The sequence below is a fragment of the Sapajus apella genome, unplaced genomic scaffold (genome assembly GCF_009761245.1).
Source record: "Sapajus apella isolate SASKATOON/1434 unplaced genomic scaffold, GSC_monkey_1.0 scaffold69, whole genome shotgun sequence".
NCBI classification, from domain to species: Eukaryota; Metazoa; Chordata; class Mammalia; order Primates; family Cebidae; genus Sapajus; species Sapajus apella.
Window position 1 is genome coordinate 7,703,035 of NW_022437009.1, and position 22,159 is coordinate 7,725,193.

The following is a 22,159-nucleotide window of genomic DNA, read 5'->3' on the forward strand; positions in this document are numbered from 1 at the left end:
GCCAGACAATAATTTTTTTTTTTTTTTTTTTGGAGACGGAGTTTCGCTCTTGTTACCCAGGCTGGAGTGCAATGGCACAATCTCGGCTCACCGCAACCTCCGCTTCCTGGGTTCAGGCAATTCTCCTGCCTCAGCCTCCTGAGTAGCTGGGATTACAGGCACACGCCACCATGCCCAGCTAATTTTTTGTAGTTTTAGTAGAGACGGGGTTTCACCATGTTGACCAGGATGGTCTCGATCTCTTGACCTCGTGATCCACCCACCTCGGCCTCCCAAGCCAGACAATAATTTTTAAGAGCTAGCTATGGACTGGTGCGGTGGTACACGCTTATCCCAGCACTTTGGGAGGCCAAAGCGGGTGGATCACTTGAGGTCTGGAGTTCAAGTCCACCCTGGGCAACATGGCTAAACCCCATCTCTACAAAAAAGTACAACAACAACAAAAATTAGCCAGGCAGGCGTGGTTGTGCCTGCTCCAGCTAATTAAGAGGTTGGGGTGGGAGGATCACTTGAGCCCAGGAGGCAGAGATTGCAGTAAGCCGAGATCATGCCACTGCACTCCAGCCTGGGTGACACAGTGAGACCCTGTCTCAAAAAAGAAAGAAAAGAGCTAGCTGTTATATATGGGGGTCAATGTTTTTCTGAATGGAGCAAAGACATTTAATCACTTAAGAATGCAGTCCTTTTAAAATAAATAGCTAATTTATGAAGAACCAACACATATGAATAGCCTGTCCTGTGCCTTTTGGCTCTTTTCTGTTACAGACTGAACCTGGCACTTCCCTCTTACTAATTTCATGCTCTTCCTACAACAGATCATTAGAGGAGTTCCTACTATTCTCAAGAGAACCAAGCTAAAAGGAAGGAAGGAAGAGGCTTTGTGAGATGTATTTCTGGCTTCACCAGTGGCAAGTTAATACTGTTTTTTTTTTTTTTTTAAATTAAGTACACTGCTCTGTGACTTTCTTTCACTTCACTATATATCTTGGAGAATATGCCATATTATATATAAAGATCTTTCATTTTCTTTAATAGTTTCCCAGTATTTTATTCTACAATAATACCATAATTTACTTGACCAGAACCCTAACAGGAGGACACTAAATTGTTTCTGGCATTTTTTTTCTAAGAATTATGCTGCAATGAATATCTTCACGCATATACTTTATCGTGCAAAGATTAGGTCTAAGAACATCTGTATTGCATAGGCCTAAGAACATCTGTAGCAGAAATTCCTAAATTTCTAGAAGTGAAATTTCTTCTAGGTACGTGCATGTTTTAAGAGGTGGGGTCTTTCTATGTTGCCCAGGCTAGAGTATAATAGTTATTTACAGGCAAACTCATTTTGCACTACAGCCTTGAACTTCTGCCTCAAGTGATCCTCTCACCTCAGCCTCCCTAGTAGCTGAGACTACAGGCAAGTGCCACCATGCCTGGCTCTGCATTTTTAAATTTGATAGATATAGCCAAACTCTCTTTAACCAGTTGAAGACAAAATATAGGAGGCTGCCAGTTTCTCCTCACCTTTACAGGTACAGTTTGTAATGAAATGTATTTTATTGCTTATGGTCAGATCCTATAGTTCATTTAGCTGAGCACAGTTAATCTAAAAATAATATGTTAAATTACAAGAAATGAGCTCCAGGATCTGCATGTAAAATATCAACTTCACAAGGGTACAGAGAATTCAACAAGATATCACACGCAGAAACACTCTGAAAGTTATAGAGAGCTATATACAATGCTAGTTCTTGTTAAATGAATAAACTTTGGGAACAGCTTATGATTCCACAGCTTGGCAAAATTCTTTTATAATTTTATAAGAAATATACGTAAATAAATTTTTTTTCCAGTCTCTCGCCACTATACAACAAATTAAGAAATCTGTTTAGGGCTTTAGACTAATGGTTTTCAAACTTTGGATCACAGCCCGTTAGTGGATCATAAAACTAGTTTAGTGGGGTTGTAATCAGCATCTAAAGAAAAATGAAGTATAATAGAAAATATTACAGTATATTAAACACAAGTAAATTCTAGTGAAATTTTAGTTTTAGTTAATATATGTATATGGGTGTATATATGTATCCTGGATTGTGGTGAAATGTGAAATGTATTTCAAAAATGTTTAAAAGACATCTCTTTAGACTCTGGTACGATAAAAAGGTATCTTTATTCAAGTCTTCTTTTTTCTTCCCCTAAACTCTGCAATCTTTTTACTGGACAGGTTGGGAATTTAGGTTGGTTTTTTAGGAAGAAATAATATTAACCTAATACCAGGAACAACAACAACAACAAAAAGAATTTAACTATAGGTCTGATTAGCTCTAATGTATTTTCCTTCAGAGTGAATAACAGAAGGCTAAAGTATCTTCTTTGGGCAAGAATAATAAACAGAGACTTGAGAAAAAAAATGTGTTGTACAAGATTATTGCTACTTAAAAAATCAATATTTCTGAAATAAAAGTAATTAACATACAAAGCAGACGCTCTGAAGAAAAAATTAAAATATGCATATGATTCTACTACCCAGGGCCAACCACTATTAACACTCAAACTACAATTTCAATGTATCTGCTTGAGTCTTTTATGTGTGTATATATATGTGTGTGTATACATATAGATAGATAGATAGATATTATGCTTATAATTGAGATTAAAGGATATATTGAATTTTGTCCTAGGAACACTACTATGTCATTAAAAGTTCTTCATATGCATCTTCATATGCATAATGTTTCATCATGTGGATATACCAACCGATTCATGTAGCTATTAATGAAAGATTTAGTTTTTCTGAATACTTAATTGCTAGATCAATATAACTATGTTATCATGGGTTGTTTGAGGGGTAACTGGAAGTAACTTATACAGAATGTTTTGTAAATGGACTTTTTCCATAAAATCATGTCAACTACAGCAACTCTCCTCTCAGGACAATAGGTGTCCTGAGATTAGTAAATTCAGTAAAAGAAACCAACACTGAATGTTTTACCCAAAAGTAGAACACAGAAGCAATACTATGTTTACTTATTCTGTAACAACTGACTCCAGAGCAGCATTCAGATATAGGGGATGTCACCTATAAACACAATCCCCTTTAAAATGAATCTTCTTGTGTTTCCAGATTAACAATGAGAAAAAATGCTTTCTGGAAATACTAAAGGAATGGTATATTCTGATGTCTATTTCCTAAGTGATCCACTAAAAATCAATTTAAATGGTTTACCATAAAATAAACCTTTAAGATTGTTTCAAATAGATCATTTCTGTTATTCCTGGGAAATGGGTAATAATATTCTACCAGGTATAAAAATTCACACTTTAGGCCGGGCGCGGTGGCTCAAGCCTGTAATCCCAGCACTGTGGGAGGCCGGGGTGGGTGGATCACGAGGTCAAGAGATCAAGACCATCCTGGTCAACATGGTGAAACCCTGTCTCTACTAAAAATACAAAAAATTAGCTGGGCATGGTGGCGCGTGCCTGTAATCCCAGCGACTCAGGAGGCTGGGGCAGGAGAATTGCCTGAACCCAGGAGGCGGAGGTTGCGGTGAGCCGAGATCGCGCCATTGCACTCCAGCCTGGGTAACAAGAGCGAAACTCCGTCTCAAAAAAAAAAAAAAAAAAATTCACACTTTATATTTTTGTCTTTGGAAAAATGATCATAAGAAACCAATAAAATATTAAAACTAATAAAAGACAAAGGAACACCACTTTAAAGGAGAGGAGTTCATAACAGCAGAAGTAATCTTTGTTTCTTTTCTTGAAATGTTTATGATTTTAAAATATCTATTAAGTTTTGCCATTGGGAGGCTGGTTGCGGATCCCAATGTAAACCCAGAACTTTGGGAAGCTGAGATGGATGGATCACTTGAGGTCAGGAGTTTGAGGCCAGTCTGGCCAATATGGTGAAACCCCATCTCTAGTAAAAATACAAAATTAGCTGGGTGTGGTGGTGGGCACCTGTAATCCCAGTTACTCAGGAGGCTGAGGCAGCAGAATTGCTTGAACCCAGGAGGCACAGGTAGCAGTGAGCCGAGATCATGCCATTGCATTCCAACCTGGGTAAAGAGCAAGACTCCATCTCAAAAAAAAAGTTTTGCCATAGGGAAAATGATTTAATTATTGGACTCTACTCAATAAAATTTTACTTTTTACTTTTCTTTTTTCTTTTTTTTTTTTTTTAGAGATGGGGTCTTGCTCTGTTGCCCAGGCTGGTCTTCAACTCCCGGATTCAAGTGATCCTCCTGCCTTGACCTCCTAAAGTTCTGGGATTACAGGTATGAGTCAGTGTGCCCAGCACAACAAAAGTTTAAAAATTACAGAATTTAAGGGCCGGGCGCGGTGGCTCAAGCCTGTAATCCCAGCACTTTGGGAGGCCGAGGTGGGTGGATCATGAGGTCAAGAGATCGAGACCATCCTGGTCAACATGATGAAACCCCGTCTCTACTAAAAATACAAAAAATTAGCTGGGCATGGTGGCACGTGCCTGTAATCCCAGCTACTCAGGAGACTGAGGCAGGAGAATTGCCTGAACCCAGGAGGCGGAGGTTGCGGTGAGCTGAGATCACGCCATTGCACTCCAGCCTGGGTAACATGAGTGAAAACTCCGTCTCAAAAAAAAAAAAAAAAAAAAAAAATTACAGAATTTAGTTTCTAAAAAGCAGCAAAATAAATCTGAAAAAGCTACTCCACATCACTTTACTTGATCTCAGAGAAGGTCAATAAAAAAGAGGATGACGCTCTCCTTCACACAATATTTCAGACGCACAACAAGGACATAAAAATTTTTATGCTTTAAATAGGTACAGAAAAAGCATGACAAAATCCAGCATTCATTCCTGATAAAAATTCCCTGCAAACTAAAAACGGAAATTTCCTCAATCTGATAAAGAACATTTGTGAAAAACCTACAGCTAACAACTTGACAGACTGAATGCTTTCTGGGAAGAAGACACAGATATCCCCATCATTTCTACTTGACATTGTACTGAAGGTTCTAGTCAACGTAATAAGACACACACACATACACACACACACACACACACACACACACACGGCATCCAGATTAGAAAGAAATAAGTAAAACTGTCCTTATTTGCAGACAATTGTCAGTAGGAAATCCAATGAAACTGACTGAGTCCAGAGTCTCACTCTGTCTCCTAAGCTGGAGTGCAGTGGTGCAATTACAGCTCATTGCAGCCTCAACATCACTGGCTCAATCAATTCTCCTACCTCAGCCTCCCTAGTAGCTGGGACTACAGATGCACACTACCATACCTAGCTAATTTTTTTTTTTTTTTTTTTTTTTTTAAAGAGAAGGGGTTTCACCATGTTGCTTAGGTTGGTCTTGAACTCCTGGACTCGAATGATCCACCCACCCCAGCCTCCCAAAATACTGGGATAGGTGCCAGCCACTATGCCAGGATCCAAAGGAATTTATTTTAAAAGCTACCAGAATTAATAAGTGAGTTTATTAGCAAGGTTGCAGGATATAAAATCAATGTATACAAAATCAATTTTATTTCTTTTTGTTTTGAGACTGAGTCTTGCTCTGTTGCCCAGGCTGGAGTACAGTAGCGCAATCTCAGCTCACTGCAACCTCTGCCTCCCGGGTTCAAGTGATTCTCCTGCCTCAGCTTCCCGAGTGGCTGAGACTGCAGGCGTGTGCCACCTCACCCAGCTGATTTTTGTATTTTTAGTAGAGACAGGGTTTCACCATGTTAACCAGGCTAGTCTTGAACTTCTGACCTCAGGTGATCTGCCTGCCTCAGCCTCCCAAAGTGCTGGGATTACAGGCGTGAATCACCACGCCTGGCCAATTTTATTTCTGTACAACAGCAATAAACAATCAGAAATTAACATTTAAAAAACAATACTGGCTTGGTGCAGTGGCTCATGTTTGTAATCCCGAGGCGGGAAGATCACTTGGGTCTAGGAGTTTGAGACCAACCTGGGCAACACAGTGAGATCCTGTCTCTACAAAAAAAAAAAAAAAATTTAGCTGGGCATGGTGTGTGCCTGCAGTCCCAGCTACTTGGGAGGCTAAGGTAGGAGAATCACTTGAGCCTGGGGGGATGAGGCTGCAGTGAACCATGATCATCCCACTACACTCAGCCTGGGTGATAGAGTGAGACCCTACCTCAAAAAAACAAACCAAACCAAAACAATAACAACAATAAAACCCAATACCATTTATAGTACCAAAAGTGTGAAGTACTTAGGGGTAAATCTGACAAAAAAATGTGAAAAAGCTATACACTGAAAGCTACAAAGCGCTGCTGAGAGAAATTAACGATAACCTAAATAAATGAGATATGCTATAAGCATGGATTGAAAAACACAATGTTGTTAAGACACGAATTCTCCCCAAATTGATCTCTAGATTCAGTGCAGTCCCAATCAAAATCCCAACAGCATTTGTACAGAAATTGGCAAGCTGATTCTATACATATGGAAATGCAAAGGACCATAAGTAAGGCAAAGAAGTTTCCAAAAGAATACAAGTTGGAGGACTAACACTAACTGATTTTAAGTCACCATAAGGCCACAATAATCAAAACAGTGTGGTATTGGGATCAAGGCAGGCAAAGAGATCAAAAGAAGAGAACAGAGGGTCTGGAAATAAATACATGAATAGATGGATAACTGACTGTGACAAAGGTGCAAAGACCATTCTAAAGAGAAAGGATAATCTCAGCAAATGGTGCTAGAACAACTGGACATCCATATGCAAAAAAAAAAATCATGCGTTGTACTATGTAACAACATTAACTGAAGATATATCATAGACCTAAGTGTAAATCTAAAAATTATGAGGCTTAGAGAAAAAAAAAAAAAAAATAGGAGAAAATCTTTTTGACATTAAGGCAAATATTTCTTAGCTATAACATTAAAAACAAAATCCATTAAAGAAAAATTGATAGGCCAGTCATGGTGGCTCACACCTGTAACCCCAGCACTTTGAAAGGCCAAGGTGGGTGGATCACTTGAGGTCAGGAGTTCAAGACGAGCCCGACCAACGTGGTAAAACCCTGTCTCTACTAAATACAAAAATTAGCTGGGCATGGTGGCAGATGCCTGTAGTTCCAGCTACTTGGGAAACTGAGGCAGGAGAATCGCTTGAACCCAGGAGGCAGAGGTTGCAGTGAGCCGAGTTCACGTCATGGCATTCCAGCCTGGGCAACACAGCGAGACTCTCAAAAAGAAGAAAAACTGATAAACTGAACTTCATGCAAATGAAAAACTTTTGCTCTTCAAAAGATACAGTTAAGTATCTTTTCTTTTTTCCTGTCTAGAAAAAATGAACTTTTTTTTCCTGGTCTAGATTATGGCTGGGTTTTTATTTATTTAAAATTTATTTTTTAATTGATAAAAACTCTAAATATTTATAGTGTACAATATGTTTTGAAATATGTATACACTGTGGAATGGCAAAATTGAGCTACTTAACATATGTATTATCTTACATACTATCATTTTTGTGCAGTGAGAACACTTAAAATCTACCAGTGATTTTCAAGTATACAATACATTGTTATTAACTATAAGTTAAGTATCTTGACTGTAAAAAAAAATACAATTAAGAGAACGAAATAGGTTACAGACTGGAAGAAAATATTTGCAAGGCATATATTTGATAAAGGACTTACATCCAAATATAGAAGAAACTCTCAAAACTAATGAGAAAACAAATAACTTAAAAAAAAAGGGGGGGGCAAAAGATTTTAACGGATACTGAACCAAAGAAAATAACACAGGCTGGGTTGGTGGCTATACCTATAATCCCAGCACTTCGAGAGGCCAAGGTGGGAAGATCACTTGGGGTGAGGAGTTTGATACCAGCCTGAACAACATGGTTGAGATCTCATTTCTACCACAAATTAAAAAAATTAGCCAGGCATGGTGGTATGAGCCTGTAGTTCCAGCTACTGGGGAGGCTGAGGCTGGAGGATCGCTGGAGCCCAGGAGACTGAGACTACAGTGAGCCATGACTGTACCACTGTACTTCAGCTTGGGTAACAAGGTGAGATCCCATCTCTAACATAAAATAAAACAAAACAAAATAAAATAACCAATACAGAGAGCAGATTAGCAAATAAGCACATGAAAAGATACTCAACATCAGCCAGCGATAATATGGAAATTGTAACTATAATGAGATATTACACACCTATAAGGATGGCTAAAATGAAAAAGACTAGCTATACCAAGTGTTGGTGAGGATGTGCAGCAACTGGATATATCTGTGGAATGTAAAATGGTATAATCACTTTGAAAAACATTTGGGCAGATTCTTAAAAATTAAACATACATCTATCATATAATATAGCCATTCTATTTCTAGCTATTTATTCAAAACAAATGAAAGCATATATCCACACAAAGCCTTGTATATGAATATTCACAGCAACTTTATAAAGTCCCAAATTAGAAACAATACAAATTTTTATCAACAGATAAGTGGACAAAACAAACTGTGGTATATACATATACAGTAATGGAACACTATTAAGTAACAAAGAAGAAATGAGCTGTCATATACACAACAACATGAATAAACCTCAAAGTAATTATGCTGAGTGAAAGAAGTCAGACCAAAATGGAGTATATTCTGTATGATTCCACTTACATAAAATTTCAGAAAATGTAAACTAATTTCTAATGACAGAAAACAGATGAGTGATTTGGAAGCAGGGGTGGGGAGTAGTGAGGGAAGTTGGGCAGGAGAGGTCACAATGGGGCATAAACATTTTGGGGAGCAATGGATGTGTTTGTTATCTTGATTGTGGATAATGGTTTCATTAGGAAATACATCAAAACATCAATTTGCACATATCAAATACATACAGTTTATTATATGTCAATTATACCTCAATAAAGCTGTTTAAAAAAGCCAAAATATAATATGCTGAATCAAACAATGGAAGAATAAACAAATCAATGAAAAAAAATCTGCTACAAAGGCTTCTGCATTATCCCTGTATTTCCTGTTTTCATTACAAAGAAAAGGACTATAACATCTGTTCCATGACCCGGAGTACACTCTTAACCTTTGCTGTCTCAAAATACATGCTTTTGGGTGTTTAGATATGAATGGGTCAACTCAAAACTGTCAATTCTCATAAGAAAAACAAGATAATGTACAAGCACCACTAATAACAACCAAGATTTAATTGAGAAGAACTGTCATTTTCTTTATGAAGGATAGCATATTTATTATCAGTCTTTCTTTCTCTTCTTTTTTTTTTTTTTTTTTTTTTTTTGCAGAAATGGGGGTCTCATTATGTTGCCAAGGCTAGACTCAAAACTCCTAGCACTTAAGTACTCCAGGTTTCTTCTCTTTAAAATGAAAAACTCCTGGCACTTAAGGAGTTTGAGCCTAGCCTTGGCAACATAATGTTTCCTGCTGCGGCCTCCCAAAGTGCTGGGATTCCAGGTATGAGCCACAGTGACTGGCCTTATTAGTATTTCTTGCTTTATGGAATATATCTTTGTTCCTAAATGGATGGATGGACTTTGAACGTATGTTCTAATAATAGTAACTAAAAGTAAATGAGCACTGAGCACTTCAATTAGCATTTGCTCTCTTCTCACTTGGTCCTCATAATAACCATACCATTTTACAGGTAAAGCTTACAAGGTAAAATAACTTGGCCGGGCGCGGTGGCTCAAGCCTGTAATCCCAGCACTTTGGGAAGCCGAGGCGGGTGGATCACAAGGTCAAGAGATCGAGACCATCCTGGTCAACATGGTGAAACCCCGTCTCTACTAAAAATACAAAAAATTAGCTGGGCATGGTGGTGCGTGACTGTAATCCCAGCTACTCAGGAGGCTGAGGCAGGAGAATTGCCTGAACCCAGGAGGCGGAGGTTGCGGTGAGCTGAGATTGGGCCATTGCACTCCAGCCTGGGTAAAAAGAGGGAAACCCCGTCCCAAAAAAAAAAAAAAAAAAAAAAATAACTTGTCTAAGATCACATGACAATTGAGTGGCAGAGCTCAAATCTTAAGTCTGTCTCACTTGAAAGCTCACATTCCTAACAGCTACACTTAATTGAATGTTCTGGTTAATCGTTTTGAAGAGTGCCTAGTAATTATGTTTCTTTTTTGAAAAACCAGGAATCCATGTATAAACTTCACTCAGAAAGAGCAGGAATAGGCTGGCATGGTGGCTCATGCCTGTAATCCCAGCACTTTGGGAGGCCGGGACAGGAGAATTGCTTGAGTAGGAGTTCGAGACCAGCCTGGGTAACATGACAAAACCCTGTCACTACAAAAAATGCAAAAATTATCCAGGTATAGTGGTGCGCCCCTGTAGTCCCAGTTACTCAGGAGGCTGAGGTGGGAGGATCACTGAAGCCCAGGAGGTTGAGATGCAGTGAGGTGCACACTCCAGCCACTACATTGTAGCCTAGGCGACAGAGTAAGACTCTGTCTCTAGAAAAAGAAAAGGAGAGAGCATAGGAATAAAAATAGCCACTCGAGGCCAGGCGCAATGGCTCACACCTGTAATCCCAGCAATTTGGGAGGCCAAAGCAGGTGGATTACTTAAGGTCCAAAGTTTGAGACCAACCTGGCCAACATGGTGAAACCCCCGTCTCTACAAAAATATAAAAAAATTAGCTGGGCGTAGTGGCGCACACCTATAATCCCAGCTACTGGGGTTGGGGGAGGGAGGGGCTAAGACAGGAGAATCGCTTGAACCTGGGAGGGAGGTGGAAGTTACAGTGAACTGAGATCATGCAGTTGCACTCTAGCCCGGGGGACAGAGTGAAACTTCACCTCAAAAAAAAAAAAAAAAGAATAGTTACTCCAACTCTAAAAAACACATTAAAATGTGGCCACAAATGGCCAGTGATTAATTCATTAATATGTTTCATAATAAAGATTATGAATATAAATATAAAAGCCTTATAGCTCAGTAACCTAAATAAAGTTCTGTTTTCACCCTAATATCCCAGTTGTCTCGACAGAAATTGGGCTTCTATCAGTTATAGCTTATGTTCATGTGATCTTTACCAATGATCTAAACCACCCATCCCAATCTTAAAAGCTCTTCCTAAAAACTATTAAAATGGGATGATTTTTGGCCAAAGAATTGTTAGGTCCAGGCTTATGGGTGCCAAAGAATGTTTCAGCTTGAGTCCATTTAACACTTTCAAAGATCTGTTGTCAAACAAGCTAATATCTGATTTTAAAAAAAATGCAAACTCTCTTCACAGGCTTATTAGTATAGAACAATGTACAATGATTGCTAAGTTCAATTTTACCTGTCTCATTTCAGACCAGTCTTTATAATAATCTGCTTCCATAATAAGTACAAGGCCATGACCAAAAGCAGATGTTAGACTATGGAATTACCGTGAACTTGCAATGTTATTTTTTTAAATTTTTGGTGCCATGACTTGGAAAAGAACTGAATTTGCCACAGACACAACACAGAGTACTAACCACTATATGACCATAGCTGTGATGTTCTTAAGCCACAGCACCTTCCATGGTAACTTTTATTTTGTTTTCTGTATTTGGCACTGTCATAAGATCCTTATGATTATTTTTTCCAGAATATTTACAGTGAAAAGTTAATTGTTTCAACACAGACATAACACTCAGATTTTTTTCATTTTAACCCTTTGTTGCTAAAAAAACTCACAACAGTTAAACCTACAGAATGATGTATTACATAATCTCATACTCTAAATATATTTCTATCTTTGCTATGTCTATAACATTTTTGCCTGTAAATCTTCTTGCTTGGGGAATTTTGCAGTGGCCTTTGGCCAAATACAACAAAGTTCCATCCTCAGTTTTAAAAAGAGTTATACCTGTTTTATCATCAAGACATCAGTAGAAAGGAATTTAAGACTCCTAAATTCTACGAAAGCTGTTAATACTTCACCATTTATCATTGTATAGACAATTTAAAGAATACTTTAAAATAAAGTGATACCAATAAAGGCAAGGTAGATTCTATTTAGTCACAGAAACCATTTAGTGTGGCTTCGCATCAGATCTAAGATATGCAGATGTAATAAGCCCAATGTAGAAGACTTAGAAACAAATTATTTAATCTAAATTTTATTAGCAGTCAAATCTATTTTTCATATTTTTTAAATGGCCATTGATTAACCTTCCTTTATTCTCCTCTAAAGCAATCACAGACTATGGTAGGAAGCCATTTACTGGATTTGCTTGGAATCAATGAACTGAGGCTTTCTTGCTGAACTGTGTAGTTCCGCTCTTGGCTTCCCATAGACAGTTCATGAGCAATGTAATTTGCTTTTATTGTAGAGGGTATTCCTTTAGTGTTCTTATTCATGAAATGAAAGCAATAAAAGGGAAAGACTTTCATAAAGGTTTTTTTTTTTTTTTTTTTTTTCCTGACATGATTCCTTCTAAAACAGAAAGCCACTTTAAATAAAATCTAATTAGGACCAAATATAGTATAGATGGCCTCCATAACAATTAGATTTGAAATATACAAGACACTGAATAATGTGTTACATTATTTTCTATTGGCTTTCCCTGGTTCTATGCCAAACATGTCTTGGCTGCAACAGAGAGTGAGTGAGGAGGCTTCTGGGGAGAAAAAGAACATAATTATGGGGCTCTGGAAGAGTACAGCTGCAATCTGGCACTTTACAGAAATTCTGGAATAGGAATGTAGCTCTTTTAAAATTCTAACTCTATAGGTTAGGTCAACTTACAGCCTATGGGAACTTTACAACATATCCCTAAAGAAACTCAAGCCTTGCCAGAGAAGTGACAGTAAGCCATATGGTTTTGTTTAGAGATATACGGTTAAAGAATAGATTTTATGTTCACACAAAAATCTATTTTGAAGCTACCAAGAAAATAAAAAGATAAGCTTTTTTTACTGGAAGCAAAACAGAAAGGAAAAACAAATCACAGCTATTTAGAACAAAGACCAAAATCTTTTCAATCCATTAAGCATGAATTAAGAATCAATATTAAAAGGAAGAAAATTAGTTGCCATATTAGTTCATAAAGTCCAACAGGTGTTTATTGTTAAGCAAAAGCTATAAAAATAATGCAGTAAAATCCTGATACATTGCAGAATCAAAACAAATAACAACAAAACCCCCCCCCCAAAACTCCATAAATAAAATACTTCAGTTTAAAGAATGCTATGGCAGTTGCTTTTCTCACAGGATTGAAGCAATTTTAACCCCAGCTGCCCCCTATTTTATCTAACAATAGATTGTTTAAAGATGTGTCACTTCTGGCGATGCTATCATTTCACCTAAACTGCGGAGAGTTAAGCCTCAGAATCAGCTACAGACCATATGCAGCCTAAATACAACATTTGTGCCTGATTCTGAATGGTATCTTCTATCAAAATGCTCCTTTAATTTTAGCTCTCGCTTCTCAAGCTTCTCTTTCAACTTATCAGAAGCTGCCTATAGTAACCAAAATTGAATTCATGCAGAAAAAAAATATATTTTAGGAAAACGTGCAAAAAGCATCCGTTAACATTAAAACCAGAAGGCAGTGTATGTTGCAGAGCACACATAAGAAAAGGCTTTTAAATTTAGTAATTCACAACATCCAGTTTGAAGTATTACAGTAATATTTTAAAGTAACACACCACAATGGTACAATCATTTCATTTGTTCAACAAATGTTTACTGAACATCTATATGCCTGCCAGTGTGCTGGGTGCTGAGGATACCGTGATTAGTAAATAGACACAAGTATTACAGGTTTGTACAGTTTCTAAGGCTGAAAAGTAAAAAGTTTTTATCGGTAAAACTATAAAAAAGAAAACAAGGTCATCCTTTAATTTTTCCATTAGAGGCAGCTGTCACCCCCACTCCTACCCTTATTATGAAGGGATTATGAAGACAGATGATAAATGGGGAAAAGAAGTGAGAATAACAATAGGTAATTAGCAGTGAGAATTAGGAATGGGCTAAAACTATGACCAAAAGTAAAAATTCTTAATCTTGGGTCCAGGGAATCCATGGATATTTTCATAGGATCCTTGATCTTCCAGATATTATATTTTGAATTCTGATATATGGATGTATATACATTTATTAGGAAGTTGGTCTTATCAAGTCTCAACGGGGTCAGCATTTGAAAACAGCTAAGGGCCACTAAACTAAAAGAATGAAGTTCAACCAGATGCGGTGGCTCATGCCTGTAATACCAGCACTTTGGGAGGCCAAGGTTGGTGGATCACAAGGTCAAGAGATCGAGAACATCCTGGCCAATATGGTGAAACCCCGTCTCTACTAGAAATACAAAAATTAGCTGGGCGTGGTGGTGCACGCCTGTAGTTCCAGCTACTCGGGAGGCTGAAGCAGGGGAATCGCCTGAACCAGGGAGGCGGAGGATACAGTGAGCTGAGATCTCACCACTGCATTCCAGCCTGACAACAGCAAGATCTTGTCTCAGGAAAAAAAAAAAGAATGAAGTTCAAGGTCTAGACATCAGCTCAAGAAACTAAAGGAATTCTTTCGAAAACAGAAAGGTTTCACCAGTGTCCCATATATCACCCCATATAGGTGGCTACCTATAGCAAGTATCAGTATGTCCTCCATTCAACTTCAGTGGACACTACAAAAATACCCTAGTTAAATAAATTACAACCAATGAATGACTTTCAAAATATATGATGATCTCTCTCTCCTTTTTTTTTCTTTTAACATACCTTTAAGGCTTCTATAACAAGGTCCCTTGCTTCAAGCTCTCCTTCAAGAATACTAAATAGCGTAAGGAGTTCAGGCTTGCTGAGTTTCTCCAGATTCATCTTGAAAGCCTAAAACAAAGGTAATAATCAGACAATCTCCAAAAACATAGTTAATTTGATATAATTAAAGAAAAAATAAAGTGATTAAAGTGAGAGATAAGAAAAGAGTAATTATTGTATCAAATGCTTTAATAAAATAGTTTCAATTAAATAGAAATATAAGTTTTCTGATGTTAATCACAAACCAAGTATCAACAGAAAATAAAATTCACTTTAATTATTGATTTCACTACCACTCACAAAGAACAATTTTTCATTATGTTTCCTCCAGACATATTTACAAACAAACATCCAGAAAATCTCAAAAAGAATTAGCTACTAATTTTTCAGGTAAAGTTGTGTTACAATGAATACTATTTCTTTGAAAAATTGTTAGACCATGAAAAGATTTCCCAGTTTTAGATAACCAATTTCCAAAACTGTATATAAAATATTCTGATATCCCTCTTCAATTGGTCAAGATAAAATTAGGCAAAGATGATATTTGGTGGGAGTATGGGAGAAACTTTTCTTTTAAATTGTCCAATTCCACAGACAATGGCTATTACCATAATTATATTTTGTATAATAAAATAGACTTATACAACTATATGTAAATCTACTTTAAATGAATTCTTAAGGAATATTGTTTACACTTTTTCTTTTTTAAGACACAGTCTTGCTCTGTCACCCAGGCTGGAGTGTCGTGGTGCAAACATAGCTCACTGCAGCCTCAACCTCCTGGGCTCAAGTGATTCTCCTGCCTCAGCCTCCCAAGTAGCTAGGATCACTGACACATGCCACCATGTCTGGTTACTTTTTCTTGTTTGTAGAAATAGGGCCTCCCTTTGTTACCCAAGCTGGACACAAACTCCTGGGCTCAAGCAATCCTCCCTCCTTAGCCTCCCTAAGTTTACAGGCATGAGCCACTGTGCCAGGCCTGTTTAAAAATCTTAACTGGCTAGGCTACTACAAACTGAATTTATCTGACTTCATAAGTTCACATTTCTCTGAGAATCTGCATGTTCCAAAGTATATTAAATGTCAAACTGCATGGCACAAACTCAATCCCTTCTACAGGACTAATTCTCACAAAACACATAAAGATAGAAGTTAGACTACTGTACAATCTTGGAAGGGCCTTCTGACCAGTGTGTATGGTAAAATATATTTTATAATTTCCAAAGTATAACATACTATTTCTCTCTCCACTTCTTACTTCCAAATTGCCACTCATAGTATTCTTTAAAGTGAATCATAATATGACTAGTTCACATACCCTCTAGTAATTTATCATTCTTATTAAATTGTAGGGGGCACATAAAAGAACTGATTCCTTCCAGAGCTACTGCTTTTAAGTGAACATGTATAAAATGTATACTTCTTTTTGTTGTTAGATTGTGTTCCAGGACATGCTGTACAAGTTTTTTTAAAGTACAGTAAAACATCTTCAATGCAACCTCAGCTCTAACTGCTAATATTTTCTTTTTTTGTTTTTTTTTTTTTTGAGACGGAATCTCACTCAGTTGCCCAGGCTGAGGTGCAATGGCATGATCTCAGCTCGCTGAAACCAACGTCTCCTGGGTTCGAGCGATTCTCCTGTCTCAACCTTCTGAGTAGCTGAGATTACAGGCACCCGCCATCATACCCAGCTAATTTTTGTATTTTAGTAGAGACAAGATTTCACCATGTTGGCCAGGCTGGTCTTGAACTGATCTCAGATGATCCGCCCGCCTCCACCTCCCAAAGTGCTAGGATTACAGGTTTTAGCCACTGCACCTGGTCTTTTTCTTTTTCTTTTTTTTTTTTGAGATGGAGTTTCACTCTTGTTGCCCAGGCTGGAGTGCAATGGTGCAGTGTTGGCTCACTGCAACCTCTGCCTCCCAGGTTCAAGCAATTTTCCTGCCTCAGCCTCCCAAGTAGGTAGGATTACAGGCATGTGCTACCATGCCCAGCTAATTTTTGTATTTTTAGTAGAGACAGGGTTTTACCATGTTGGCCAAGCCGGTCTTAAACTCCTGACCTCAGGTGATCTGCCTGCCTCGGCCTCCCAAAGTGCTGGGATAATAGGCGTGAGCCACCGCGCCTGGCTTCTAATTTTCTAACAAATGAATTTTAGCAACTAGTAAATGACATTCACTTTAGTATCAGAGATGTCTCATAACATCTCTTTTAAAAATAAAAACGAAAACAAAACTAAACAAAAAAATTCTAACAAACCTAGTAAAGCTACACTTTATAAGAGGTTATACTGGAAAGTACAAATAGCTTGGTAGTCAGATGGCACACCTGCATTTTCCTAGTTGTGTAACTGGGCAAGTTTTCTGTCTTGTTTTCTAATCTGTGAAAGGGGATGATGATATTTAACTCAGAAGGCTGCTATGAAGATTGAGTTAATAAATGTAGAACATCTTACCACATTGCTGATACCTGGTTTCATTACTAATGGCTTCATTATAGTAACTATTATCCTGTCTCACCTTTCAAAAGAATTTAAGAAAGGCACTATCAAAAACTGTAGGCAGCCAAGATCGATGACATGAAAAATAACTTCAGCTGCCCTTTTGCAATTGGGAAGTCCTTCTTCGTTCCATTTTAAGCTTTTAAGTAAAAATCAAGTATTATTTGTTAGAGAGTCTAATTAAATAAAAATAAGAGGTACATATATAAAGAATTAAATTACACTGTACCTAAAGTCTTGGATATGTTAAAAAAAAAAAAAAAGTCTTTGATCTGTTATGATAAATATACATCCTTATAAAAGTGTAAAATGACAACAATCTTCAGAGTCACTTTAATTACAAAACAGTCCAGCTTAGGCAAGAAAAAGTTCTATTCCTTGTCAATGACAAAGAAGAATTCTCTTATTTATTTTCTCTGTGTTTACAAATCACTTCTACACACAAATGTTAATAACTGCAATATTTCACTAACATGTCCCAACTCAGCTGGGTGCAGTGACTCATGCCTGTAATCCCAGCACTTTGGGAGGTGGAGGTGGGCTGATCACTTGAGGTCAGGAGGTTGAGACCCAGCCTGGCCAACATGGTGAAATCCTGTCTACACTTAATATACAAAAAATTAGCCGGGCATGGTGGTGCTTGCCTGTAGTCCCAGCTACTTGGGAGGCTGAGGTAGGAGAATCACTTGAACCTGGGAGGTGGAGATGGCAGTGAGCTGAAATCACGCCACTGCACTGCAGCATGGTTGACAGACTGAGACTCTGTCTAAAAAAAAAAGGGACCAACTCAGCTTAGTGTCTACATGAATACAATATAACTATTACACAGGAGGAAAGAAAGGCCACTGTTGTGTAACATAAGAACCAACAGATCTGTTTTTGCATATTCCAATAACCACTCTTTATAAATATTAAAATTTAACAATTCCTTCTGTTCTATGCACTTGAATGTAATCTCAATATATAGGACACTGCAATAAATTTTTGTCTGAAATATAAAAGAATAACAGTAAAACTGTATTACATTTTAGGACAGCAGTGATATTCTTGGAGGTGAGGGTAGAGATGGGGGTGATACTGACCTGATAATTGGCAGAGTCACACTTCAGTCCTCAAGTATAAACTGTTAAAGTTTTCTTCAGTAAAGAATTGGGAAATTAACAAATATACTTAAAATGCCATTAGCATAGTGGAAACGTGTCCAATGCTGCAAAATAAGGAGAAATTTATTGTTCATGTGACTATACTATAAAGTTTGGTAAATCCCATTAATGTCAACTGTCATCGCTGATGAGGCCTGACAGCTATAGATTGATAATAACGAAAGAAGAAAATAGCCAGTTCTTCAAGTTGAAGTTGAATAATATATGAAAAATACCAGGAATCTGACTTCCCTTTTGCAACTAAAATAAGGGAAGGTGGAGGCTTTTGAGATCTTTTCAAGATGTCCACTGCCATTTTAACTACTGACTTTTCTCTTCCTGAAATGACAAAAACCTATTTGCTTGAATCACCATGACTTAAGCACAATGCACTTAGACAGAAAAATAACATAATTACAACAGAAATTTTTAAACTGCCAAATTCATGTAAGGAAAATTCTCTCTTTACCTTCCAACAATCCATAAACAAACAAATCAGCCTCTTAGCATCTTGACTGTCTATAAGGCTAATTACACATCCCCAGCTTCCACTTTTTCACATTTATGATCAGATGTTACATGTTAAATTATATGTAATTTTTTTGTTTATAATTTCCTAACAATGTATTCAGCCCAGGAAATTTTATTTAAAATGATATGCCTAGGCCTGTTGCAGTGGCTTACGCCTGTTATCCCAGAACTTTGGAAGTCTGAGGCAGGTAGATTATGAGGTGAAGAGTTCGAGACCAGCCTGACCAACGTAGTGAAACCCCACCTCTAATAAAAATACAAAATTAGCTGGGTGTGGTGGCACATGCCTATAATCCCAGCTACTCAGGAGGCTGAGGCAGGAGAATCGCTTGAACCCAGGAGGCGGAGGTTGCAGTGAGCTAAGATGGTGCCATTGCATTCCAGCCTGGGTGACAGAGTGAGACTCTGCCTTGAGAAAAAAAAAAAAAAGATAAATTTTATTCGATAAAATGTAATTTTCATCTTGTATTTTAAGGCACGAAGTCTGAAAGCCCATTTGAGTTGCTGAAAACTAACAGTCAAATGGGGACAGTGTCAAAGGAAGAAATAATGCCACAGTAAGTACTTGGTTGTTTCATTAAAACAAGAATCAGTTATTAAACTAATTATGAATCTCTCAGTTTAGGAGAGGAAGTATGAGTTTGTTATAGAGTCAAGAATACAGACCCAACAACATATACACAAACCACTGAATAAGCTATTCCAGCAATTTCTGCCCAATATATGGGCAGAATTATGTGGCTCAGGATATTCAGAAAAAGGTCATTTGTAGCCTCATATTCATTATCAGAAACATGATTGGCAGATTTTTGGTATGCCACATTGTAGTCTGTAGATTCATTCCCTACTTATCTTCTAAGCTGTCACTTGTCATTGTCATCATCAGTAACTCTCAAGGACAAGATCATTTCAGCTAGATGCTCAGCTCATTCCTTCCAAGACCCAACTTTCCTTAGAGTTTAGACACAGATATTTTCTAAGGAATGCTAGTCTCTAAATCTGAAATAATAACCACTTGTAGACAAACTGTCTGGATACATTATCATACTCTGTGGTATAGCCAGCTGTAGCAATATCAAGCTTCATAGTTTTCTCAATAAAAATACACATAAATATATACCATAAAAAAGATATTTATCTTTAAAAAAGATAATTTAATAGTCTGGAAAAATAAGCCCATTTAAGGGCCAAGTATAACACTTATTTTTATGTTATCAATAAGTGATTTCAAATGAGCCAGTCCAGTATAACATTTGGTCTATTCACAGGTTTCATCCCACCATGAAATCTTAGGCCAACAGCCTGGACAACATGAGTCTTTTCTTTTTTTTTTTTTTTTTGGAGACCAAGTTTTGCTCTTGTTGCCCAGGCTGGAGTGCAATGGCGTGATCTCAGCTCACTGCAGCCTCCGCCTCCCGGGTTCAAGAGATTCTCCTGCCTTAGCCTCTCGAGTAGCCAGGATTATAGAAGTGTGCCACCAAAAATACACTAATTTTGTATTTTTAGTAGAGATGGAGTTTCACCACATTGGTCAGTCTGGTCCCGAACTCCTGACCTCAGATGATCTAGCTGCCTTGGCCTCCCAAAGTGCTGGGATTACAGGCGTGAGCCATCGTGCATGGCTAGCATGAATCTTTTCTAGATGAACTTTCTTGTACCAATAGTCAGAAGTTATGGGTATCAAAAACTGCACACCCCGCACCAACCTCCTGTGCCTTCTTAACTGTAGTACTGAGTACTGATTTTGCCTAGAAGGATGTTGGTGTGGCTTGGGCTCTGATCTTTTCCCCTCTCTGGATAATACACAAGCTCCACTCATTCTGGTTTTGGCTGTGCTTCTTCCTTCTTGAAGAAGTCCCAGCTTCTGCTCTGGAATTCTGACTTAATTCCATAAGATAACAAGCATTGCTGCTCTTTTACCATATAGAGACTGAGTGGCAGAAAAAGAAACACCCCAAACAGCTTCTGTAGCTACGCAAGCAATAGAGTAGGGCAGGGCAGGGTGGAGTACAAGCAAGATGTTTGTCTGTTATCTGGGGGTGGGCATATCTACATAGAACTGAAGGCTTTCTTTCTTTCCAGGTGGTAGGTGATAGGTTTTGCCACATAAGGTAGGAAAACAACATTTTCAGATGAGGCTTAGATAGTTCCTGACATAGAAACTCCTCAAAAAAATCTATACAGATTTTAATAAATCACTGGGCTAATTTTTTAAAAATCAGTAATTTTACCTAGGAGATCATTCTTGCAAAACTGGATAAAAATCACTTTTTAATATATACTCAGATATTCTAACAAGAAATTTGTACTCAGCTATCAAATTTGAGAAATTTATATTTGGACTACAAATGACTCAGATTAAGGCCATTCAGTAAGTTTTTAGCATTGGTGATCAAAGTGATTAGTGATTAGCGAGCAAAGACATAAAGGAAATTTACTCCAATTATGTAAAGACTTTTTTTTTTTTGAGGTAGTCTTGCTTGGTCGCCCAGGCTGGAGTGCAGTGGCTCAATCTTGGCTCACTGCAACCTCAGCCTCCGGGGTTTAAGTGATTCTCCTGCCTCAGCCTCCCTAGTAACTGGGACTACAGGCGCTTGCTACCACGCCTGGTTAATTTTTGTATTTTTAGTAGAAATGGGGTTTCACCATGTTGGCCAGGCTGGTCTAGAACTTTTGACCTCAAGTGATTCGCCCGCCTCGGCCTCCCAAAGTGCTGGGATTATAGGTGAGCCATGGTGCCCAGCCTATAAAGACTCTTTCAATCCATATAAGCCAAGCCAAAATACAGGAGGCCAGTTAGTTCTTAAAATTCAGAGAACCAAGACTGATATGTGAAATGGGTGTTTTTGATAGTTTCCCACAAGATCGTGTACTTTCTTAAAAATACAAGAAATATTAATGAAAAAGAAACTTGCCATATTTACAAATACTAAATCTGAATACAAACAAAACTGCACTGCTATTTAAAAAAAAAATGGACTGAAAGCTTCAGTTAATCGAGTTGCTCCTTAAAAAAAAATTAAAATGTATTCAAAGCAACCTCATATCAGGGGGTAGAAGGTGTTGACACACTACCTTGACTATCTTGAAAGATTTAAGATTCTAATTTTTTAGAAGGATCATTTATTCATTTGGGATAAAATAGTGACAACATTCTAAATAGTTCCTTTCATTTCTCTTTGGCATTTAAGGATTAGTCTAGGAAGTAAAACATGTCAACGTGCTACTAGAAAATATTTTACTGGCTGGGTACAGTGACTCATGCCTGTAATC

At 37.7% G+C, this 22,159-nt stretch overlaps 1 protein-coding gene across 2 annotated transcripts in view; it reads right to left on the reverse strand.

The window, feature by feature from the left end:
- CTTNBP2NL (CTTNBP2 N-terminal like) overlaps window positions 1-22,159 on the reverse strand; it is a 66,091-nt gene that overhangs the window by 30,637 nt on the left and 13,295 nt on the right. Inside the window, exons 2-3 of one of the 2 annotated variants that reach the window (XM_032249756.1) lie at window positions 18,296-18,420; window positions 14,675-14,774 (exon numbers count right to left, since the gene is read on the reverse strand). In XM_032249756.1, coding sequence (XP_032105647.1) covers window positions 14,675-14,773 — 99 coding nt within the window. In that variant the 5' untranslated portion in view covers window position 14,774; window positions 18,296-18,420. Of the gene's footprint in view, window positions 1-14,674; window positions 14,783-18,295; window positions 18,421-22,159 lie in introns of both variants that reach the window. The other variant, XM_032249755.1, reaches the window with a different exon arrangement.